The 26,061-nt window shown below is 39.6% G+C and overlaps 3 protein-coding genes across 4 annotated transcripts in view; 1 reads left to right on the forward strand and 2 right to left on the reverse strand.

Moving 5' to 3' along the window:
- Window positions 1–25,360, reverse strand: part of LOC128257214 (formin-J) — a 32,609-nt gene extending 7,249 nt beyond the window's left edge. Inside the window, exons 1-6 of one of the 2 annotated variants that reach the window (XM_052988121.1) lie at window positions 25,239–25,360; window positions 24,716–24,882; window positions 7,432–7,845; window positions 6,869–7,043; window positions 2,914–2,947; window positions 119–266 (exon numbers count right to left, since the gene is read on the reverse strand). In XM_052988121.1, coding sequence (XP_052844081.1) covers window positions 119–266; window positions 2,914–2,947; window positions 6,869–7,043; window positions 7,432–7,614 — 540 coding nt within the window. In that variant the 5' untranslated portion in view covers window positions 7,615–7,845; window positions 24,716–24,882; window positions 25,239–25,360. The remainder of the gene's footprint in view (window positions 1–118; window positions 267–2,913; window positions 2,948–6,868; window positions 7,044–7,431; window positions 7,846–24,715; window positions 24,883–25,238) is intronic. The other variant, XM_052988122.1, reaches the window with a different exon arrangement.
- The window catches only part of LOC128257230 (pupal cuticle protein Edg-78E), a 67,573-nt gene that overhangs the window by 32,183 nt on the left and 9,329 nt on the right, over window positions 1–26,061 (forward strand). The gene's annotated exons all lie outside the window — the stretch shown is intronic.
- LOC128257231 (acyl-CoA-binding protein-like) overlaps window positions 1–26,061 on the reverse strand; it is a 67,836-nt gene that overhangs the window by 16,655 nt on the left and 25,120 nt on the right. The window lies entirely within an intron of this gene.

A 26,061-nucleotide genomic window follows, 5' to 3' on the forward strand; every position in this document is an offset into this window, starting at 1 on the left:
AATATTTGCATAGCCTTGGTCAAGTCCTAATGGCCACTTTGCGTATACGTAACTCTCGGACCCATGCCAGCCGAAATAACGCATACGCTCTGTTGCACTCTGTTGCCCTTTAACTCACCTGTCGCAGAATCGCATAGAAGACATCAAGATGCGAGCTGAGATTGATGCCATCGGGCGCCTGAAGGCTCTGGGCTTCGTCGCATTCCTGCTGCTCCACAAATACGTCCAATTGTACGATGATATCCCCCACACTTTGTGCGACTTTTCTGCAATGAGGCAATTGGGCATTAGTGGGTTAAGCTCTGTCCGCTCTAATTATTCAAATCATTTGCAGTTGGCAATTTGTTTTGCATGCTGCTGACAATTCTCACTGCCCTGTAATTGATTTCTTATTTATGCACAAGTATTTACAATATATGGGAAATAAATAAATAAAGATATGTTTATGGCTGACGGGTGATGGTTTGGGAGGAGGGGGATGTCCACAAGTAGTTGACGCTGGCCAGAATCGATAAAGTCCCCGGCTGACATTGAGTAACCGCCGGAGGCTGCCAGGGAACAGTTGAAGGAGACTCACTTGAGATTCTGCACCAGTTGCAAGGCGGCGCAGCTGTAACGGGACAGCGAGCCGCAGAATGTCACCCGCCGCTGCAGGTGCAACGGCGATGGTCCGGGCGATGGCGTCACAGAAGCGGAAGCGGAGGCGGAACCGGATGACGTCGCCGAGGACGCGGATGCGGATTCCGATGAGAGGGTCAACGGCGGCGAAGGCGATGCTGACGACTCCACGTTGACTGCCTTTACAGCGCAGCCTTGGCAATCAAATAGTCAAAACTTCTGGCTACTGGCACACCATTTTATGCGGCGTGCAAAATCGTTAGCCTTGCGCAATGTCCTTGCTCAGCAGCTCCGCATTTGGCCAGACAATTGATATCCATGCAACGACTCGAACTGGCACTGCCACTGCCACTGGCACTTTTTAATTGCTTTGCCAAAATCGCTTTTGCGGTTCGAACGAGAGAACGGCCAGAACGGCAATAACGAGGACGAGACAGCCTGGCACGACTTATGTGTTTTTTTTTTTTTGTGTTGGGCTATGGCCACGATTTGGCGCCACGGAGAGCTTCGGAGCCATCCGAATATCCTTGTTGTTTTTGGCTGCCACGTGCTGCGCGCGCAGGAGTTTTTCCCAGGCGGCCTCTTTTTCATGTTTTGTCAAGCAACTTCATCAACATCCATCGGGCGCTTTGGACACCCGGACATTGGCACGTGATGCTCCGTTGTTTTGTTGCCTTCTGGCCACCGGTTTCTATTTCGGTCCGTCACGGAAGTCGTTACGGTTTTTAGGGAGCTGCGGGGACTTATTTGCAGGGCCGAGGAAATTGGGAAACCAAAACGGCAAATTACAAAACTTGAAACGGAAACCAACAACTAAACAATGTGAAGAAGTTAAAGGTGCCAATTTGGGGGAGTAAATTTAATAAAAAATTGTTAAAACTTGAAATTTTGTTGGAACATGTATTTTTGTTTTATATTGATTTGTTGTTAAGCGACGGTATTATTATTAACAAAAAAGCAACTTGAAAAAATGTTTGTAAAATATCAAAGTAGGAGTGGTTTGTTGTCGAGACAATATACACATTTGCAATTAAATTTCCGACTCCTCAGACATCCCATAAAAAATACTTGAACAATCGAAAATGTCTATTCTTGACACGGTTCTAGCAATCCCCATGAAATGCGATACTTTAGAGTTTATTTTTAGAAGACATTTATGAGTTTGATGGTAATTCGATACTAGCACACATCTATCATTTTTCGGGCTGTTAAACAACTTGGATTCGGATTTCGATTCGATTAGAACCCATTATGAGGAGAACAATTAAAATCGGCTTAAAGCATCTGGGCAGCTTCCAAGCTACGCAAAGTCAAGTCTCCAATGAATCTCAATGGTTTTCGCCCCTCGAAGGCGGTCTCAAATCAAAGCGCGTCGTGGCTGAATGAAAACGTTTAAAGCGATTCAAAATTCCCAATAAATTAAATAGCGCCAGAAACTACGCACTTTGTTGATGTGTGCGCGTTAAAATTTTAATAACAATAGAACTGAAGGGGGTCCTCACACTCAGAAGAAAAAACAAAAACAAAAAAAGCCACAAGACAAATGGGCCGGGACAATCAATTAGTCAACTCTGCTCCGACTGACAAGCTGAGGAATCTGCCAATGCGGACAGCTTGTTTGTTATTGTTCGCTTTTGGGCTTGAACTATTTCAAATTAATTGAATTTGCTAGTTTTCCTCGTTTTTGGAGGCAGACTACAGCAGAGAGCCACAAAATTGTCAACCAGAGGGCCATAAATAAACTCGTTTTTTAAAGGGTGAGGCGGGGGGCCGACTAATTGATTTATTGTTGACTAATTAAATATTGAATTAATTGGTTGACTCGAAGGCGGCGCAAATTATTTGCATAAGACCGAGATCATCGGGCATTCAAACGGACATCTCCTCAGCTTTGACGAGTGTTTGACAAGCATTCCAGCGATCATAAGCGATCCGCCCCTATTTCCCCCACTGCTTGTGCAGAAAATTGTAAAAAAAACCAATGAAAATCAGCATATACCTTGATCTTGTCTTGTTGGCCGTCTCGTCATGTAGTCGCATGCAAATTAAATGTGCGTCCGATTCGAATAAAGCATAAAAACAGCAAACGGCAATCGTTAAACTGTTTGTGATACTCATTTGCTTGATTGTGGGAGACTTTCAGGGTTTTTTCACCCAAGCGGTCTTCACACGCTCCAATCGGAATAATAACTACGCCCTCAGTAAATCTGGGTGCTTAAAAATGTCTCGTCTTTGGATTTTTATTGAGCGTCCTCCTGATCGCTGCACTTCAATATAACACAACACAAAACTCACCTTAGGTTATTGAGCAGCGGCAAAACTTTGAGACCTGCAAGACAAATGAGAAAAGTATTAATTGAGGGAGGTGTTGAAAAAGAACACTTAAAAAAGAAAATAAATTATATTTATTCTTTTGATTGGCATATTTTTATTAAAGGCATTTTTTATACTCTGAGAGTCATAAATGAATTTTACGATATGACTTTAAAAATTCTCCATTAAGTTGCGCTTTTTCCATCCACCCAATTTAAGCTCACACACAAAAGAAAACAATTTGATCATGAACCTAGACATTTGTAATTATACTTTTGAAATATCGCTGTTACAAATAATGACAATATGACATTTACCAAAAATAAACTACAAACATGTCTATATATGTTTGTTATTTTAAATTAAAGGCCTTTAATGTTCTTTTGTTTTTATCCAAACAACTCAAATTCAGAGGCAAAAGCTTTTCAAAATTTTGCTATATTTATATATTTGCTATATTTATTTATATATTACATATTAAATATAATTTTAAATTATATTAAATGGGATCCGATTTAAAAAAGTACTTCTTGTGATATATATAATTCTAAAATCTTATTCCATGAAGAATGTATTTAGAGAACTTTATTTTGAACTCTATGAGGTTATTTTCTTGCCTACTTGTGAGTAATATAGAGATGATTCGTTGCCCCCCGGAGCAGCGGGATTGCCATAGGTGGCAAGTACAACTAAGGCCCGCCCAATGTCCAATGAATCCCGACCGACTTCCGGTCAAGCTCGTTTTTTCGCCTTTTTGATTTTATTCGCGCACTCACCAACCAATTTATGCACTCGTACACAGAGACACACATCTATCCGTGTGTTGTAAACACAAATAATAATAATAATAAGAATAAAAAAAATTAATTACGAAAAGCTCGTGAAAGTCGTTGTCGCTTCTGTGCTATGTCCCTCGGATCCCCTCGATCCGCCTTATTTGGTGCCTTGACGTTCATAATTTCGTTTTACGACTTCGCTCCGCTGTCATTTTATTTGTTTGAAATTGAAATCCATAAAAGGCGTACAATTAAAATGCGTGTGCGATTCTGTGTGTGAGTGTATAGTAAAAGTTTCTTTGTCCCGATCTTTGTTTTTTTTTTTTAGATATTCGGAAGTTGAGAGATCTTAACTAAAAAGAGAGATCGCTGATCAGTACACTCATACGCAACCCAAATAAATATTTATAAATGAGGTTTTAAATAGGCAATAATCTACATTAAATATTCTCCTATTTTTTGCTCTGTGCATAAGTATATCGATCGACGATTGGTCAAGCTCGACCATTTATGCCCTACAGCCAAATTTATGTGATTTTACAGAACAATAGTTCAGATCGGGGACACGCCCGAGTCCACAATTAATTGTTTAATAACATGCCAGCCAGCCAAAGGAACTCAAAAACTCAACAACTCAACAGCTCGAAAATCAATTCTCGCAAACGGTTTAAATATTTCACTCAATACAGTAAATCTGTTGATGATTTATAAATCAATTGAAATTGAATTTTGCCAGCGAAACAGTTGAGCGAATAAATTTATGGTCAACTATGGGAAAAACTGTTGCGTGCCAAAGTGGAAAATCATGGGGCATAAATCAGGCCCAAGCAAATGCCTCCCAGCCTGACAGATGACATACAGCAGATATGATGGCTGTATGCTGTACGGTCGTTATACTATAGAATGGGAATGATTCCGAGTTCGAGCCGATAATTGGGCACTTAAGTGGCATTAGCGGCGAGGCTCGCAGAGTTTTTGAATTGAAAAATGCAAATATTTGCGGGGCGTTGTTCCTGGAAATCCAAACAGAGGGAACACAGCTGAAAAACTGAATGGCTCGAAGACAAAGTCAAAGTCGGGCCAACAGGCTAACAGGCCAACAGCCTTGAAACTGAATACTTCGTTTCATTGCCAAACAAAATGCGGCCGTTGCTTGTCAAAAGTGTCGTTCAGGAATGCCTCAGGAATCGGTTTGGGATTGGAATCGAAGTTGGGCGAAAATTTACGGGGGCGCTGACGGCGTGACTTACATTTTGTCGCAGAGCCGTTGAGATTTCGAATTTGTCTTGCTTCGAACTTCTTTGCTTTGTCACTCTTGTGTTCTTGCTGTAATGCTGAAAAAGCGCAGCTCAATTTATTTTAATTAAGAACAATAAAAACGCCGCTTCTCGGTAAAGTTACCCTGTCGTTTTCCCCTCGTTTTTTCAGGCAAGTGCACCAGGCGATTCAGTGCAACACATTTTGGTGGTGCTGCGTCTGCGCAGAAGGAAACATCGGAAACAACAACCAATACGCACGCACAACCGCGCTCAATCAAAGTCAGAAAGTCGGGTTGTCGACTGCCAAGTACAGTGGAACTTGCCTACAATAACACCACTGTTGTCCCTAGATATTTTTTATTAAATAATAAAAATAAATATAATGTTCTTATCATAACTTTAATGAGAAATCTTAATCTTTTTAAATATGTTTTGAACGTAGTTATTTAATTTATTTGAAAATAGTGTGCAAATACATTTAAGCCAATCGTTCTCTTTTAGTTTGAATTGTAATTTAATGTTAATATTAAATGATAAAAACTTTTTAAAAATTTTGGGAATTTAAAGAAATTAGATGTAAAACATTAAATACAAAATTGTAAAAATATGGTGCTCTATCTATTGAAATTCGACTGTATTGGAAGGAGAAGGCTAGAGGAGATGGAGGTCGAGTGGGGGGTTGGTAGAGTTGGAGGGCAGTTCATGAACTTTTAACAACAACTGAAAGGGGGAGTGGCATCTGCCGCTGACAGGATGTAAATGAGTCCCTTGTTTGTCAACAGACGTCTTGTTATATATTAAGTACATTTTGTTTATTGGGCGCTTATTCTGCTTTTGGTACTTATCTGCAGAATAAGAAATAAAATGAAAGGGACGATGTTGCAACGGTTTTGTGGCACGTATGAAATGTACTAAAAAACTAAGTACAAACACGATTGGGTGTTCAACTCTATCTATATAAATATTCAAATAATAATCTTTGTCATACATCCAAAAAATAGTCACGTTTCATAGATCAATCCCTTTGTTATAAAACTGTATGACTGCCATTTATCTTTGACAAATTTAATGTTTTAATTTTTTTTTTGTGATTATCATTACGAGAAAAGTCTGAAAAATAATAAATACCTTTAAAGTTACTTGGCCTTATTAAATTACCAACGTATAATAATCTACATACAAAATTAGATCAACAAAGATCAATGAGACAGATAAGTGCACAATGCAATAACGCTCCTTTAAATGCCAGTTTTACTAGTCATTAAGTTGTAAGCAAGCATTAAAATGTCTTGCAGTTACCCAGCAAATAAGCGATATAATTTTCGAAATCTTTGTTTTTAATCAAAACGTCCTCAATGACCCGACAATTTTTCGCCACAATTAATAAATCAGCAATAAGTAAACATTGTTCGTTTGACCGATTTTCCCAGATCCAGTTCAAATGACTCGGCGCGAGCAATTACTGGCTTTAAGACGCGCCTCTAAATCGCCGGCACGTGCTAAGGTTACGCGGCTACTCGACAAAGGCGATTTGGCATTTTTGGGCTCTTCGAACCCATCATTATCTAACCTTAAGTCAACGAGCAGCCCCCGAGGGTCTCTATTGCTGGTGTGGCTGCCTAAAAACCGGTGACATGCAAACAGTATATATACTATATTGTATGCATAGATATATAAGTATATATATATTGGCCAAAGCAAACAGACAACGGGGAACATACGGTCAAGGGCACTGGCACTGGATCAGCGGGCACATCAATCAAATCAATGGAATCGAAGACAGCACCAATGGCACAAAACAATCGCAGGGGAACAACCCGTTGACTTTTGCGGTTTATCTCCTCTGTTGCGAGTTGTGACTCTTTTTTTTGGATTTTATATGATGGGAATAGCGATTCTCACCTATAAATTCGTTGCGAATACGAATGCGCTCCTGTAAAGTGGCTGCCGAAATGATGACGCAGTTGATGAAGGCCAGCAGGGCGGCCTGGTAGTCCAGGGGCGGCTGGGCGGCGGCACTTGACAGCTCCAGTTCGTTGATGACAATCTTGAAGCGGTACCGCTGCTTCTTGAGATTCTGTCAAAAAAAATTGGATTAAGGTATAAGATTATTTATTTCGATGGGTTCAACTTATAATGAAACTAAAGAATGAAACGCATTCTCCATTATTATAAATTTACATATATACTCTTGAATATCTGAGAAAAATATTTGAAAACAATTGATTAATCCATTTCATCGACAAACGCATCATCTATGTGTACCAAAAAATCACATCTAATAATGAAGCTAAATGTAAGTTTATTATCTAGTTTATTATCTATGTCATCAACTAAAATAATTGGAAACTTCAGGCATAAAACTCAGTTTAAAACTTAGGCGGTGTAAATTTGGTCTTAAACTTATTTTCCCTCGTTTTTTTGTGTTATAAGTAGGTAACGTCCCTTAGAGAACCTCTACTCACCTTGTAAAATTCTAGGGTTTCGATGGCACGCGCGTAGCCATCGGGGCTGTAGGCGCACAGCGCCGAGAGCAGCTCGAAGACCTGCTTCTTAACCGTGGCGTTCTGCGTGTCCAGGGCAGCGCCCAGCTTGGCAATGTAGTCACGATTCTCGACAATGTAGTCCAGGCCGATGCGTGAGTCCATGGTGGCGGTGGGGTGCTTGGATTCCACTTCTTTTTTTTGGGGGAGCAGGCAAATCTTCTCCTGATCAAGGTCTGATCACGTCCCCAAAGCGGACACTTTTCGGGGGCAATCGGATCGAATCGAGGCGAGACGATCGATTGGGGCGGTCAGTTGCAAAGATTTGGCTTCTCGCATGGAATATCTAAGCAGTAGTTCACGTCATGCCGAACGAACGCTCCTCGTGCTCAGAATCTGAAATAAACGGCGGAAAATCGGAAAATTCAGTTAGTAAACGGGTTCAAGCTGTGATTGCATTTGGGGCCCTTCAATTGTCGCTCTGTCACGCGTTGTTCCATATCTTCTGGGCATTGCAGACCAAATAGTCCCCTGACCCTCAACAAATACCGATTTAATTAATTTACGATCGGTTCTCTAGGCCCCGGGCCGCAATTGTCATAAATTAATTTGGCCCGACGAAAATGCCAAAGGGGCGTAACAGATTTGGAATTTTTTCAGTTTTCGATTTTCGTTTTTAGGATTACTTTTTTGGCTTAGGAGGCACGATCAAAGGCAACAATCAAAGGCAATGGCGGCGGGTTCCGCCTTCTAGATCGGCATCGGCATCTCAATTACCAGCAAACGATCTCGTTAATTTGTTTACACTCGACGCAGTCGATACTTTCGATTAGTCGCCGTCTAAACTGCCGACAAAGTCTGTCATTTAGAAGCCCGCATATTAAAATGCGATTTTTCATTAAAATACAAAAAACGCCGATAAAATGCTTAACATTTTTGTTAAGAGCTCCGATCTCAAGTGGCACTTTGCGTTATTTGAAATTATAATTTGTGTGTGCGATAAATGCTCATGTTATTGCCATTGTTGCTATTGTTTTGCTTGGCTTATTGAGTTGACTTTTTGAAAAGGCTGTGGGTTCGTCGCATTTGACGTTCTGAGGCGGCGGCGCTAATGAAATCACATACAACGATTCCAGATTAATGGACAGACATCACAAAGTGACATCCTTGCGATATGCCATATTGTCGGTCGTCACTTAACATGATATTTCCGATAATTCCCGCAAAGTGCCCGGACTCTCGAGTGGATGGTGAATTCTTTGGAGAAATACAAAAAAACAAGTTCTCAATCGAAGCACAGATACAGTTGCCATTCTGTATCTCGTTCTCAGCTTGGCTTTCTCATTGGGACTTCTACTTCGAATGTAGATCTACACTGTGTCACACAACTGGGCTATGAGCTTTACCAATTAGCGAATGATAGTAATCTCATAGTTAGCCTATGTAAATTTCGCTCTTTAAAGGCTTAAGTGTATTTTTTGTTTGTTTTGATCCAGTCGATAAAAACTGGGTATTTTGCCAGACCCTTGTGAAGAGAAACAGATTAATGAGACGATTAAATATTATAGGGTTTGGTAAGAAAATCTAATATTTGCTTTGGTTTAGCGAGTGGTATAATTGGTTTTTTCTATTTATATTGTATTATATGACTTTATTGGTTAATAACAAAGATCTAATTTTTGATATTCATAACTTTTATTTGAATTTTGTTGAAACAAGTTTTTAAAATAAAGTAGCTTTGTTGAGTTGAGTTTATGAGTTTAATGATAAGATCTAAATTTTAAAAACTACGTTAAGTGTATGTAGCTTTATTGGAATATAGCTAAAAAAAAACTGTTAAATGCAGATGTTTTTATTTCGAAAGTATTTTCAAGTAATAATTACCGTTTCATAAATATTCTTAAATTTTTTATTATTTTTTAGGAAGATTCACCATTGTATAAAATGTTTAATCATTGCAAAAATCAAACTTAATTTTTTCTAAATTTTGTGATCGAGTGTGGACAGTCAAGCGTGCTGCGAATGGGCTCTAGATAGTTTAGTACAACACCCGCGACATCCGAGAGTGATAGGACGATAAATTAATAATGCTTATCTCTAAACTGGTTCCATTAGCCCAACCATCGCGTTATTGTTGCTATTTATTGCGAAACAGCAGCAACAGCAGCCACGTGAAAGCCAATTGAGTTGTTGAAAAGCTGCGAAGGGAGCTGGCTGGAGAATCGGATTCGGAGTGGAAATGGTCCAGCCGAAATGTTAATGAACCCGCCCATAACTAAGCGCCTAATTAGAATTTGACTGAAACCCCAGATCTCGGTTGCCCATTTATCTTGTGTACGTATATCCACGGATCCGAGACAAAAGCGTTTTTTGGGCGTTGACAGGCGCAAATGACTTGCCTCCTTCAGCGGACAGGTGGCGACTCACTGGCGTCGTCCATAAAATGTCAACCCAAAGCCCAATGCCCAATGCCCAATACCCAATGCCCACAAATTGCCCGCCCCGCGCCGCTATTGTGGAAATATTTCCGTCGTCATCGCCTCGCTCCCAGCCACGTTAAAGTGCAAGTAATAACTCATGAATTTCAAAAGTCTCCGGGCCACTCGATCGTTTTCAATGTCTCTCGTCTCGCGACATTATAATATTGTTGTATAAATTATGCTGTTGCCTGCTGGGCGTATGCCGAATGGCTAAATGTGATTAAATGTTGTGCAAAGTGCATGTTTTCTGGGCTGGGCCTTGGAAGTAAACAATCTGGGTTGGGCAGGTGATTTCCCGCTCATCGGCAGGAAAATTGTGTCTGCCAGACTCTAGGACACTTGACCAACTTTGGATGGAGAAAAATCAAGACAAGTGCTTACGAATGTAAACAGCTGAAGATCGACTACCGTAGCAGCGGCACTTATGTGTTGCAATAGGCGCAAGGTCGTCTCATATATATACATATATATATTTCTGATATTTATTTTCTGCTCCCTCCGACACCTGTAACAAATCGTAGCAAATGAAGCTGCTGGTGCTGTTGCAGTCAAACAAAGTGGTCGTCTCTGGGTTTTTCTATCAACATTTGTTAACGGGTGTGTCCGCACGGCTCTAATCTGAAAGCAACTGCTGCTGCTCTCCGACTGCACAGTTTTCATAAATTTTTATTGAATTTTTATGGCTGCAGGCAGCCGTCATCGTCGCATTGAATTTGCATGTGGATGTGTACACAAAAGCACACAAAATAAATAAACATAAAAAATAAAACAAACAGCCATTGAGAAAAGTGTTTTGCACTTAATAGTAAATGCCGCTGATAAGTATAATGCTACGAAAATGGAAGAGTATCATTAGGCTAATAGTATAATTTATTCCTGTCACCCCAGTGAACATCTTGATCGCTTAGTTTGAAGTGTTTAATCTGTGTTTGAGCAACTTCCTTTGAGTTGTTTATTAAATGCGCTGCCTCCTTATCAACAAATCCCACAAAACTGTGAGAATGTGTCTGGGAACCGATTTGAAAACAGAGCAGACGCTTTGTTGCAGCTTTCGATTTGAGAAAATGAGAAACGAAAAAACAAAAACAGACTTGGGGTTTAAGAGAAGACAGAACGACTCATAACACTTGACAACAGACGATGCCAGCAGCAGCAGCAGCAGCAGCAGCAACAGCAACATCGCAGCACAGCAGCAACTGAAACGATGTCTCCGGCTGCGAGTTGCAATCAAAACACGATCTTGGCGCTCAGCATTGACCTTATGACTTCTAAAATCGGTAAAAACATCTTTACAGCTCCATGTGGCACTGCCGATTTTTGTTGCTGTCGCGGCGATGTGTTTCCAATATGAGCTAAAAATACGAAACTCAAGCTGAGAAGCCGCGTACTTGAAATTGGGATACATTTTATAGCCTTTACACATATATATATATATATATATATATATAAATTGTCATTTTGCCATTTTCAATTCGACGCGACTCATTCATGAGGCGAAAAGTGCAAGGCACTCGTGAGCTGTACCATAATTTTAAAGGATACCCTGCCTTGCACATTTTCGGTTATATGTCAAGTTTAAATGGCAGACGCGATGAAGGTCGCCGCAGCAACTCGAAGGCGTTGCAAATTGAGCAATTAGGGCGTGGCCGAATACGCCTCATTTGCACTTACTTGACTTAATTCGTCAATTAGCCAGTAAGGTAAGGTAATCACAGCTCCAGCTGCTGAAACCAGCTGGCCAACTGGGAAACTGGACAACCTCATCCACTTCAGATTCAGATTCACTTGCTCGTGGGCGTTCAGCAGCCAAATTCGAGAGCCACAACAAAGCAAATAACTTTAATGATTTCGTTCATGTGTATTGTATAGTCAACAAAGAACATTTGACTATGAAAATAAATAAAATGCAGCCCACGGAACCAGAAAACAGACGAAAAATTAGTAAAATAGTGCGTAGGTTTTGCATTTCGACGATGACCACTACGACAAAAGCCGACCGCAAAGCCACAAAGACCCCACAGCCAGCAGAGCTCATTTAAAACTAGAAGATTCTATTTGGATAGAGATTGAGAAGTAGCGTGGATGATTTTGTAAATTTTGTAATCCACCAGAAATATCTTCTTCACTGGCCTTAAAGATAGCAATGTAATACCTTGTAATAATAATAATATTTACTGAGGAAACAATCGCACTGTTATTTTTTGAACTTATTTAGTACCTTATGAAAATAAGTTGGATATATTTTTGTTATTTTGTATTATGTAAATTTAAGTATTGGTCAGCTCAAGTCGAATATCTGCTATACAGAAATGTAAGAACTTGACGCCTTTTACTCGTAAACACTTATATAAAGTCATTGTGTTTGATTGTATTTGATTTTAGTAACTTGTTTAAAAGATTTGTGGTTTTAATTTTATATATTTTCGTCAAATATCTTTGCATTTTATTTGCCTTTTTGAAAATGTACACATTACATTATTCATATTACTCTAAAATAAAAACGCAAGCCATGAAAGTAATCTCTCATTCACAAAATGAAATGTTATATTTCTATTAATATCTATTCATTTTTAAGACCCTCTTCTCATTTAAAAAAGGGAGATTATCCGTGACTTTCTTGATTGGGCTTCATTGAGTTCGCCGCGTGGCGCTAGTTGACATCTGACAGCAAACGCGGGCAGTGTCATAGTTTCGGGTATAAACACTGGGGAACTCCCCCAACTCTGTGTGCCATTGATGAGAATTTATGAACAGTCCCACAGACTTTCGGGTTAAGTAGACTCAACTGGCAATGACGGAGCCGTGCACTTGGAACCTTATGAAAAACCCATCGAATGTGTCAAAAGCCGCTTCATTGGAAAATTTTCTATTGTTTTAGGGCTTTCGTTTTCGAGTTTCTGGGGGGACTTTGCGCAAGCGCCGCGAAGTGTGAAAACGATGCGAACAGGTTGGCTGTCCGTATCAGAAATTGGGTCTGGGTTGTTGTAAGCCTATAAAATATAAGGCGCTAATGGGCAATTTTCACGCTTATTTACACAATGGAAAAGCGAAAGTTTTACTTTATGGTGGGTCATGGATTTCGACTGTTCGCATGCAGCTGGTCGCTGGTTCCAGGTGCTGGAAATTCTACGGCCACCAAAGTGCATAAATATGTTCAAACGCTTGCACTTATGACAACACAGCCACCCGAATAACATGCAACAAGTTTGGCCGCATTTACAGGTGCCCAACGCCAAAACTAATAACAAAATGTGAGACAAACAACAAACGTACGTGTAAAGTGGTCAATGTCCACTTGAGTGCCCCAAAAAGAATTGAAAAAAATAACCCGACTGGTTGGCTCTCAGGGCCAATCGACAATGCGCTAATTATGCTGAGATCGCTTGCCAAAAAGGTTCAATGCACCGCTGCAGCATTTCAAATCCCTTGTTGACCTTAACTTTGAATTGTCAAAATACAAAAGTTCAAACAGACAGACACAAAGCTCCAAACAATGAGCACAAAGCGTAAGACACATAAAAGAAGTGAGCCACGGAAACCTACATACTTGGCTCAAACTCAAATTGGTACACGGCAAATAAAATTGAGATCTAATTGGAGCTTATGTTGTTTTATTCAAAATTAAACTGTCCTGCAGAACATTTTCATAGATGGAGCTACTTAAATTTAAACAGAATCATTATTTAATTTAAAATAAAATTATTCAAATGGCTTTTTAAATATATATTTTTTCTTGTGCATCTCTGATTCATTTGAAAAGTGTTGGCCATATGCATACTAGTATGTGCTGCATATGCCGCTCGGATGAATTTGGATGCTGCTGCCACCGCTTTGACATTGACTTGTGGTTTCAGTTGCCGCCGCTGCCGCATTTCAAGTTTTCAGCTTTTTAGCTTTTCAGAAATAGTCTCCGTGTGTGGGCTGGAATTGTTTTCCTCACTTCATTCATAGAGTCGAAACTCGCGCTTAAATGATTAGTCAGCTTCTTGGCTTTTGGGGAGCAGCTCAGCTGGTTGCTTTTGCTGCGATTTGGGTGCGATTCTTGCCACAGTTTTTTCTACTTTTTACTTTGTTACTTTTGCGTGGTATCTGTATTTGTCCTTCACAAACATTTGTTTGGATCACAGCTCATAGTTTTTGTGGTTTGCGGCATCTGAGCTCGAACTTCCGCGTGAATACTCGTACATCATACATGGCTTATCTATATATCTTGTTACTATATTTAGCCTGCGAGATTAGGCGAGTTTATCGCCTCTATATTTCTAAGTCTGTTTGTCATTGGATCGCCCACAAATGGCGGCAATGAGTCACAGAGGAAGAAATTCATCGTCATCAATTGAAATGATAAACTATATTGCTAGAAATAAAGTTGAATATATATTTAATAAAATTACTCATTTATTTTAGAAATGATACAAATTTAATAAAATTTGATTAAACATTTTCTTTTTCTTAATTTTGTTTTCCCGGCAACAAACTACATTTGGTTTAGGTAACCAGTTGCCATTTATGTAAGTTCAACATTTTGCAGATCTATCCCGAGCAGCTGCACTTGACTATCGCTAGAATAGCAAAGTTAAACAAAGCTCGCACTGACTGCATAAATTAAGTGTCGAAGGGGGAAAAAAGATATCAGGTGACAAGCGTGAAAAGCGCTGTTCTGACAGAGAGACAGACAGACAATCAGTCGTATAACCACGCGGAGATTAAAGGCCAGCCCAAGCACTTCGTTACTTTTACCTTTCGGCCTCATATGCTGCTGCTGCCATTGCGCAATTCCACGAATCGCAAGCTTAAATCCCAATCCCAACGATCCTCACAGCGCCAACTCGAACTTGAACTACATTGCATTGGACATCAAAATAAATACATAATCGTAAATATAAGACCAGCGTGGATTGCTCCCATTTCTTGTGCGGCACAGGCCACACCACGTGACTGGCGAATTCGTTGGTCAATGTTTGGCGGTCGATGCTTTTTGCTGTTGTTTTTTGGGGCACATACCGAGACAGATTGGGCAGAGACACTAGCCGTGCATCCACAGATCTCCAGGCAGCCGCATCGCCCACAGCGCCGTTGGTTTGCCTTTGTTGTTTACCACTGAATGGCAATGGCAGATGCGGAAAAGTTTTACCAAAACGGCAGTCTTTTTGCCAATATTAAAAAAGGAAATATTCAAAGTCTCGAAAGCAAAATAAAAATAAAGATTTTAAGATCTATAAAATTCTTTAAAATTATTTCTAAACAATGATAAGTGCAGTTCACACTGTTCTAAAATAAATGTATAAAATACAATAGTAATATTTTCAATAAATTCGAAATCTATAATATGCGTTTTTCAAATTATTACAATAATTGTGAAAAAAATTTAAAAGTAAGCAAATTTATGCATTTACCAAGAAAAATAGTTAAATCTCTACCAATATTTTACATAATATCATATTAAACTGTTGAAGATCTTTTAAAAAGTTTTTGAGTGAATAAGGGTTTTTTATATTTATATTTTCACTGATTAGGCTAAGCCAAATATTACCAACTTTAAAAAATAATTTACTCAATTAAGCCATGAGTGTATCCCATATTCGCCACGATCCATTCACAATTTAAAGCTCATTGTTGCCTCGTAAACTTGTAAGTAACTTGTAACCTGATATTTGCCAGCATTAACTTTACTTTTCTGTTGCATTGTCTTCGTGGCGTTTTGCTCGCTTTGGGCTATTTATAAAAATAGCAAACGCTTTAGCTGGGCTGTGGCCATTGTCTCACAATTAAGATTTCATGGTGAGATTTCGTGGCATGGGCCACACGGCGTATGCGCGATCCGAATCAAAGGCAATTTACGCTGCCACTTGCAGCGCTCTGAGCATCAAACATGCAATAATTTGTTTAATTAGGCGTAAATGACGCTGACAGCGCTGCCAGCATCGTGGCTCTAATGGAGCGTGGCTGATTTTAATAGCTTGTCGGGTTAGCTTTAACCTTACAGTGCGGCCTGTGGTTTGTGGCAAGTGATTCGCCATCGCCGTCGCAATTCTACTGGCAGTGCAATAGCCACACCCCGTCGATCAGTGTGCCATGCTAATGCCATATTCTTGCAAAGTTGCAACCGAACAACAAAACAACTTGCAACCGCAGTCCGAAATGCCATAAAAGATATGTATGAACAGACAACACATGACTGCCGATCTGGCGATCGCACGGATCGCATTTGATTGCACCCCAACGATCGATCTTTGGATGCCTTTTTGCCGTTTTGTTTTTTTGCCTTTTTGCTTTTTGCCATTCACGACGATAATTCAATTAATTGCGAAAATGTCCTAGAGACAAATTCATATTCACAGCAGACTTCGCCAGCGATTGCAACAAAGTGCAAATGTAGCGGTCGTGTCTGCGATCGCGTAGCTTTTCATTAAATTTCATTAAATTCTTTTATGCGATAGCAAAAGCAAAATCAGCAACATTAGGCATTGCAACATTTTTGCGATTGGATTGCCATTGGATTGGATTGGCGTGGAGTGTGGAGTGTGGAGTAATGGCGAGTGATGGAGAGTGTTGGAGAGTGTTGGAGAGCGGTGATCACCAGCGATCGGCTGATCTTCACTGCTCCGAGCTCCGTGCATTTTATGACTTTGATTTATTTGTGCAAATTATTTTTAAGCGGTTACATGACTAGCCGGGATCGGGATTGGGATCGGTATTGGGATCGGGATCCGTGGCTCTCGAGGAAGTGTCTGCATGAGCAGATCGTCTGGCTGAGCAATTTCCCATCGCTCATCGCTCGTTGCCCGACCAAGTTATTAGCTGTCTGCAATTGTCAGCGCTTGGTTTGACGCTTCCAATACAATTCCCTGCTCCTGCTCATGCTCCTACTTCAATCCCCTTTCGATCCCCAGGCGCATTTCCAATTACATAAGCGAGTGAGTGATCTCTCCATCTGTCTGGCTGAGGATCAGCTATATAAGCTGTATCAGCTGTGCATAATTTCAATTTGACAAAGCACATACGCTCGATAGGCGTCGCTCAACTTGGTCTCAGACCCCCAGGCTAGGCTTTTTACCCCCATCTCCCAAAAAACTAAAGAGCATTGCACGCCCATCCAGCGTGCTTAATTACTTTTGGAGGGAGTTTGGCCATCCGATAATCGAAACGGTATGGGAGCTGGGATTGGGCATGGATTTGGGATGGGTATTGAGCACGGACATCCGCATACGTGCCAGGCAAACTTAATTTCTGGCCAAGCAGCAGCTGGCCAAGTCCACACTGCCTCTCTTTGGTTATGCTGACCTAAAAATTCCTAGCCAACACTATCGTTATGAATTCTTAGTAGACTTATAATACTAATACTTCATAATGCAGCTGCACAATCGAATAGATAAGTTATGAACCAATTTAAAAGGCTATTATAAAACATGATAATACTATAAAAAAATTTTTCATTTTGTAAAGAAGTAACTGTCAAATTTTGATATATGGCTTACAAATATTGCAACATTTAAACTTGAGGTGTAAAATATAAAACCGCAAATGGAAGTAATAAACCCTTAAGTGCTAGTATCAAATTTGGCTTGAATATTGTAATTTAATTTCAAATTAATTTTCCAAAAAAATATTAAAAAGATTTTGTAACATTACTCCCGATAATTTCAATAATTGTGTCATTTCTTATGTAAACAAAAAACTTAAAAGTATCTGCATTACTAATCGCTTTGCTTATTCTTTTTTCTAGCAATAACTAATACACCACAGTTACTTCTTTCCCAATTGTTTATGCACAAAAGTTAAGTCTTAATGCTATTACTCACATGTTCGCTTATAGACAATGGCCTAAGTCAACAAATCGACAAAGTTTGGACAGCATTTGAAGTGCTGCAAAAATTACCCACCCACGACTTGAAGAGCATTCACGTTTCGATAGCTTGTTTCCTTCCTGTCGGATGGCCTACCCCTTCCCATCCCCATCTCCATCCCCCTCTCCGCCAGTCAACAAACTGTTGCTTAATGAAAACAAATGAATTTATGAGTCGTTGCCGTCTGAGCAAGCCCCGCCAATACCCTCGAGAAGACTTATCCCAGCGCTCACCATCACCATCACCTCTCGGAAACTTTGGCATTGCCATTGGCTGTGCCATTCTGCTTTGTCTCCCACTCGGCGATTTATGGCTGGGCAGCGTTTACGCACTTTTTCGAGTGGCGAGCACTTTATTAGCCACGGCCGTGCTGTTATTATTTGAGTTATTGTAATGTGCGAGTCGCATAAATTACTGTAATTACCGTTGCAGCATCGGGGCCACAGTTACATGCGTTTCGGGGTCGGGGTCTAAGGTCCGCCCCATTTGGGGACGATCGATGTGATTGATCGGTTTGTAATTGGCTTCGGCCGTGTTTTGATGGGCCCACGAAATAATGACAACAAAAATCTTCAGCTTTGGCCCGGGATTTTCGCTTTGGTAGCAAAGTTCAATCGAGCTTCTTTCGACGAACCTTGGACCGATGGGCTGTTTGGGCCACCTTGGTCTATAATATAATATAATTATAATATTTTTTTTTACCATTTAAAAATAATTATTTGTACTATTTTGTTCGAAAACATTATACTCTTCAAAGAGATATGTAAATTTATCTTAACGTCTTAGTATGCTCTTAATTTTCCTTTTCTATAATCATATTTAATCTGATTGGTTATTTTTTACATATCTAAGTCTAAGTCATACCAAATTTTTAGTTATTAATTAATTATAAGCCATTTAATCCAGATTTCCAGATCAAAATCTGGTTTTAAGAACGCTTTTCTCTCAGTGAATAGAACAGCAAGTTGGCAAAACAGCCGGCAGAGACCGAGATACAAAGATACAGATATACTTTCAGCCGCACACGCAGCTGCGGAAACGTAAAACAATGTAGGTGAAACAAGTTCCCGCAAATGCCAAACTTAAGAGCCCGGCAATCCACTCGCTCGTATAGATGCAAATCAATAGCAGATTTCGGGCCTTAATAGAATTTAGAGGCGGCAGTTGGAAACCGCAACGGCAACCGCAGCTCAGACAAACAAACCCAAAGGCGCCGTCGAAAAACACTTTGCTCGCAGAGAGCAGCACCCAATACGAAATACAAAACAAATCCCCAGGGCGGCAATTGACTCGACTTGACTGGGGATTAGCCGGCCAGAGCTGTTTATTTTGTAAGCCAGTCGCTGCTCTAACTTATGCGGTGATTAGCCATGAATTTCCGCTTTCAATCGAGAGCTGCTCGTAAATTAACAAAAATTTAATAAGAATCCGCAACTGCTCAGATGTTCCCAGAATATATCCAGCGACCTTGGGCAAAAATCTGCGACAAAAGCCATGCTGCCATATGTCGATCCATCCTCGGCGAATCGAATAAATATTTATGCTCGTGTTCGAGGGTAATAAAACTTCAGAAGTAGGCAAAAACAAATGAGCTGAATTAGCAATGCGCGGCACAGCGAAGTCGGCTACACCCTTGCCCATTGATCATTGCTGCGAAATGTATTATGCAACTTGTGGAACACAAAACGAGTATTTATTAGCCGATAATTGGCGATCAAATATGGCCTGATCGGATCGTTCAAGCAAGTACGTTTCCATAGATCTGCTTGATTCATATTAGCCATATCCATAAGGCATCCAAATATTTTAACAAAGTTTTATTTCGATTAATCGATCGTAACATCCGTGACACAGTCTTTGTGACCCTGCGTGATTCACAATGTTCTTTACACTAATGTTATTTAGTTTGCCCGTGCGGGAGGGTATAACATTAAATAATGAATATTTTCGCCGTTCGTCAATTGTTTGCTCAACCTTCGATGTTCGCTTGACATTTTATTGACGCATTATTTGTCTGGGGCTTTATGAATTTGCTGTCTTTGCGGTTTTCGCGAAGAATGCAAATTTCCGAGATCGCTGGATCGGTGATTATCGGACAAATTATGCAGAAAAGAGATAAAATAAAAAATGGCAAACGGCGAGGCAAACAAATTAGGCGGGCGTATAAAAAATTTCACCTGTTGACAAGTCGGGCCAAGGTAATCGACTGCGCTGCCATATTTGGCCAGAGCCGCCCTAGAAATTGTTTTCAGATATATATTGGCGAACTCGGCTAATGGATGGCTAGAAAGTGGCGCAGCCCAAAAAGCAAACTGGGCCAGCTAATCGGGGGGCGGAAGTGGCAAACCATTGGCCCCGACCACTCTACATATATCTTTCCCATATCGGTTCTGCGAATTATCCGCCGACTGTCGGCTCCCCACAAAGTCAAAGACTAAGTCAATAATTACACAGTTTCCCCCAATGCTACTCTTCTGAAATGGCATTAAGCGGTGCGAAGCGTGAAAAACGCTTCCTATTATTAGTTTAATTTGTTTTGGGCGCGCAATTTAATTTATATAACAATAATCGTTTATAAATGATAAATTAATATGGGAAACAAATGGGTATGGGCGGTGGAGAGCTCGAAGCTCTCATCTCTCGATCGCTCGATCGCTGTTGTTGAAGCGCCAAGTGGTCGTCAAGTTGCCAAAATTGGCAAGGCTTAAATGGACATAACAACAACAGCAACAAAAACAGCAACAGCAACAACGAATTGCATAGAGATGGCTGTTCGCTTGTAATCAGTAATGTTGTTGCTTTTATTGTTGGCCAACTTGGACCTGGTTAGTTATTTCCTATCCGCCTTTGTTCGGTTATTTTACGAGAGTGTGGGCTGCCTTTGGATGGGTCAGTAGTCGGTAGTAGTCTTTCGTATTACGCATACGCCACGATGGCTTTGATTTCTTATTTGCTACTTTTGAATGGACAGCCGAGAGAACTTCCATATAGGGAACGCAACTGAGCAAGGCGAATGTGGCTTTGTTGCGATTTCTTTTTTTATTCAAATTTTCGGCTAACAAAGCGGGAAAACCAAGTTTAAGTGTGGGGTCCCAGTCCCATCTAAATCTCAGTTTCCTGTACTTAAAATCAAAAGAATTATTATTTACAACATCCACACCTTACACCATTCGGAAATAACATTCAGTTCTTTTAGAACTTTAAATGAGCTGATTTATGGCCATTTAATGAGCACATTAACCGCAGGAGCGAAACACCCCCGCCCTCGGGTTTTATTCATGCTACTGCTCAAAAGTTATTACACATTTAAGTTTATTGCTGCTGCTTCGTATGCCAGGCACACGAAATAAAACAGCCAGCAGCTTCACTCAAATTCTTATGGGCTTTTTTCAATATTCAACTCTTTCGTTGCTCCGACTGTGTACTGAGTGTGTACTTTATTATTAATTTTAAACGTGGGCTCACAACAACACGAACACCCACAGCATTTGTCAAGTTGCTTGGATTCTTTTCTTCGTTGTCGTATTTTTTTTGTTCTTGGCTGCTGGCCGCATTTGTTATTACTTTTTGTGGTTTTGTTAGTTGATTTTCGTGGCTGCATTGCTTTTGTGTCTGTGTCAGGGTAGTATTCTTTGAGATTAATACATGCATTTTGAACATTTCAGCACGTCGACGAAGTCGGCGCCTGTTTCTAATTGCGAACGCAAATTACTCATACGCCGCGTTGTGCTCGCATAATTATCGCTTATTGCCACATCAAATCATTGGCTTGCGTGGGCAGTTGGCTTGGCTTAAAAAAATTATAATGAATATGAATGAAACTCGGCAAAAGGTTGCAAACAGTGCAAAAAGCAAACAGCAAACAGTTGCCAAGTGACAACTGCGCATCCTCCCGTCAGCTGCTGAATAACAATTATTCTCGCATTTCGCAGCCATTTTACTTATTGTTTAGCAAATATCTTGGCTTCGCTCTCCCTGAAATGAATTGCCTTTATGCGCTCATTTGCATATTAAATAAGCGGCTGCCACTGCATCAGTGTTGGCTGCACTTCGTGGTTGTTGTTTATATTTTTATTTATTTTTTTAATTTTATTTTTTGTTGCTGTTTGGTTAGTTTCTAAGCGGCAGCAGCTGCCGTCAGTGCAAAGAACGCTGTCGCTCGATCGTAGGTTGGCCAGCGTATTACGCGAGGGAGCTGCAATTTTTATTAGTATTCTCAATTTGGCTCGTTGACGCAAAAGAATGAAACGATATTGCATAAGGTGGAAGTGGTTTAATGTGCTACATGCCCTTCGCCGTAGCAGCCCACGGAATTCGGAAAATTTTTTTAGGGAATTGGACAAATTGAATTATAAAATAATAAAGTTGTTTAAAAAATGTAATAAATTTTTAATAATATATTCTCAAACTATATATGACAGCAGACTAACAATTTTGTGAAAATAAAGTTAAGAGAAAATTGAAAATCATTAAACTATTCTTGAAATTGTAAACAAATTGTTAACTTAAAACCATTTCGAGACTTTTCAGAAGTTTTTATATGTAAGCTATGTTGAATCGCGTAGAATTAACTCATTTTTATTAAGAAAGTTACATTTCAATAAATACGAATGGAAGAATTTGAAAAAAGGTGAAAGGTGAAAAGAAACACAAATTTAATGAAGTGATCAAATTTATCAAGATAAGCCGTTGACAATAAAGTGCTAAATATTTGGGTTATGAATATTGGAAATAATATTCGCATATATCAAAATCACTTTTCATTAAAAAATAACGTATATGAATTAGATGATAAGATCTGTTAAGAAAGGGCAGAACTTGTGTTTAATCGGAAATGGATTAAGAATCTATAATCAATGAAAACAGAAGTGATTTCCCAAGCGCAAACACATTTTATTGTAGATCGTTAGTGCTGACTTAATTATTGACTAACTGCTTCGTAGCCCATCCCTCACTTCTGATCGAGCTCGATGCAATTAGTCAAGCTCCCCGCCAATTAGTCACAGAGAATTTCCAGTTAAAGCCCAGCTGAGGTCTTTTGAGATCTGTTTTGGGTGGTGCGGCACACTCATCCGCAGATCGGGTTGAATCTGGGATGCCTTTTAGGGCCCCAGCAGCTTAGATAAAAATTAGAGAATAAATTTATTTGGACGCATGCTAATTTCAATATTTATTGCCGGAGACAAAGAAAAGGCAGCTAGCGAAGCGCCAATGTTGGGTGACTATTTCAGCGACATTTGGTGAAACAAGTAGTTGAATTTCCTTTTTCAAAGCTCAGCTATTGACAGAGAGTTACACTTATCTTCGCCAAAGTGTGTGTGTGTGCGAATGTGACATTAAACCACACACAAACAAGTCCGCCATATTTGGCAATTGACTTTGCAGTCAGCCAACAGTGCTATTCGCTATATCTATCTACATACACACTGTTCCAAATGCACAGCAAAATAATAAGATCATTTTAGACATTATATAGAAATTTTGGCAAATTATAATTATTCAAGTTCATTTGATTAACAATTTATATAGTTTTTTTAAGTTTGGCAACTTTAAAACGTAGTCATATTTTTTTCTCTCTGTATCAACGTAATATATATGCGTGCTTGGTTTTTTCTTCTTTTAACTGTTTACGCTGCCCACATGCGATGGCCTGGGCATGATAAATAATTTTAGTTTTATAAACACAAATTGACACTTCAAATTGTTTGCCAAAAAACCGAGGGAGAGAGAACGAATCGAAAAATGAAATCAATTTGAATTAAGCCGCCGCGCTTTGAAGAGTTGGCGGAGATTTCTTTGGCCTCGAGGGGTGGAGCCCGCCGCCTTCATTCAGATTGGGCATATCATGACCGAAAACACTTCTCGGAATCCGAAAGGCAGGTAGCCGCCCCACTTGTTCATGTTCTTGTTCTTGTTCTTGCTGAGACGCCCTGGGCTCCAATAAAAAATGCGAATCCGATTCGTATCGGCAAAGATCTGAACACGGCTTCTAATTCCCTCGAGCAACGAAATGGAACCGACGCGTCGATTCGGCTCATTCGAACACATTTAAGAGCTAAAGATTTCCAGATTTAAAGAGCAAGGTAAGCTCCGTTGGGAGTTGGTCGTTATTGCCGCATTATGCTCGCGTTAATTAATTGTTTATTTGTCTTGCGATTACCGCCGATTTTCGTCATACAAGTGGAACATTTGTAATTACAGACTGGCTTCGCTAAAGACAATCGTAAGTGGGATAACTTTAAAGAAATATTGGTTTTACCCCATGTTTAATGTTGCTTATTTTTATAAAATTAAATTAATAAATTGCAAAAACGATTTATACAAAATTAAATACAATTAATATTGTTTTGTTTTAGACAGATACAAGCTACGTTGCAAGCTGATTCGGCCCTTTTTAACATAAACCAATCAAATTTATTGTTTAAAGCACAATTCAATTTTTAAAACTTTCAGAGCATCGAGTGCTAGAATATAATTTACATGATGCATATTCACCAAATAATCCACTTTACTAATTTTTTATCTTCAGAACAAAATGAACATATTTAGATATAAAATATATATAATTTTTAAACATATTTATTCTATATCTATAGTTTAAAATCATTCTAATTGTGCTATTCAAATCACTTTATTTAAATAAAACTTTAATTTGTTATCCCACTCGATATTTATGCGTAGAACAATGTTGCTAAGGTTTCAATGGACAAATGCATTATTGATTTTTAAGAGGGGGCGCCAAAGTCTTATCATTATTATGGTTGCGCGTAATTGATCTAGTTTCGTGGCGTTCGCCTTCCACGCTGCATTGGAATCGAAGGAAGTGTTGGGTGCGATTGGTAATAAATATTATCACAGCTGACCGCGACTAATGGGCAAACAAAAGCGGTAAATAGGCCGCTGGTCAACATTCTGATAGCGACCGCGTGGAAAACTCACCATGGGAAATGCAAGAATGTGTGGAAAACACCTGTCCGATGTCGATCCAATTCCAGTTTAGATCGGGAATGGATTTCGTTTATCGTACTTATCGAATGCACTTTGTTTCGCTTTTGTCGGGGGTTCTTGTTGCTGCCACTTTGCGGTTGCGGTTGCCTTTGCTTTTGCTGCCGATTTAATTAGCAATACAAACACATTAGCTAATGCACACACGAGACACAGCCACACGAGTTGGCCCCCACGCAGCGTGCAAAAAGCGTAGAAAAGCCAAAGGCAAACGCGTTTATTGAAAATGCAACGCGCACAGAACTCGATGTCGCGCAGACTCAGATCAAAATTCAAAACCAAAACAAAATAAGAGCCATACAAGCTGGCTTATAGACAGCAAATGGCGAGTACTGACCGCTGCACATGCACTTTGCATTTGCCTCTGCCAGCGGAGTTCTCGCCTCAAAAACAACTTAAAACAGCTCAAAACAACTCGAAACAACACAAAACACCACAAAACACCTTCACAACGCACCTTTTGCCTGCTGCCGGATAACCGATTCGTTCGAGTGATCGCGAGTGACTGAAATAAAGGCGAGCTTGCGCGGTTTGATTTTCCGACGATCGCCCGATTGCGCGCGCCTCTTTCGAGCGACAGTGCTGAGTTGTTTTTGTTGCCAGTACGGATCAACTTTAAAAAGACTTTTTAGCATGAGGTTAGGTTACAATTAATAACCTAAATCAATTGTATTATACGTTACCATTTGACCACTAAAAAATTAAAAATATTACGTATACGTATTTACACGTCTGAGTTATTATACAACAAAAAATTGTATTTTTATATATATTGGATTCGTTATCCACTTTTTGCACATTAATTGGTACAAGCAAACACAAAGGTTTATAAAAAAAATTGGAAGTAGTATTGTGCACTACATTTTGTAAACTTAAGAATTTTTCGTCATTAGTCTGTAGTAACAAATAATTTAAGTTTGAATCAATTTATTAAATTTAATTGAAATAAAACTTATATACAAATATATTTAACAACACTTAAGCTTACAAAATTATTTTCAAGCAATAACTGAAACAGACAAAATGACAGCACTGCTGAGCGTTTCTAAGCGCTTCGCGAACCAGCTCCGATTAACAGAGCCGCAGCTAACAGTTGCGATCAATGTACAGCTAATTCAAAAAACAGGCGCCAATATATTATTAAATAACTGTTTCAGCTCTTGGCAAAAAAAAAAAGAAGTAATGTGTACAAAAAACCACGGTTGATTTGGAAAAGAATTTACACTATTATTAGCATATAACTATTGTTATGTATATAAATATAAGTTATATTTTTCAAG

Source organism: Drosophila gunungcola (assembly GCF_025200985.1).
Source record: "Drosophila gunungcola strain Sukarami chromosome 3L unlocalized genomic scaffold, Dgunungcola_SK_2 000002F, whole genome shotgun sequence".
NCBI classification, from domain to species: Eukaryota; Metazoa; Arthropoda; class Insecta; order Diptera; family Drosophilidae; genus Drosophila; species Drosophila gunungcola.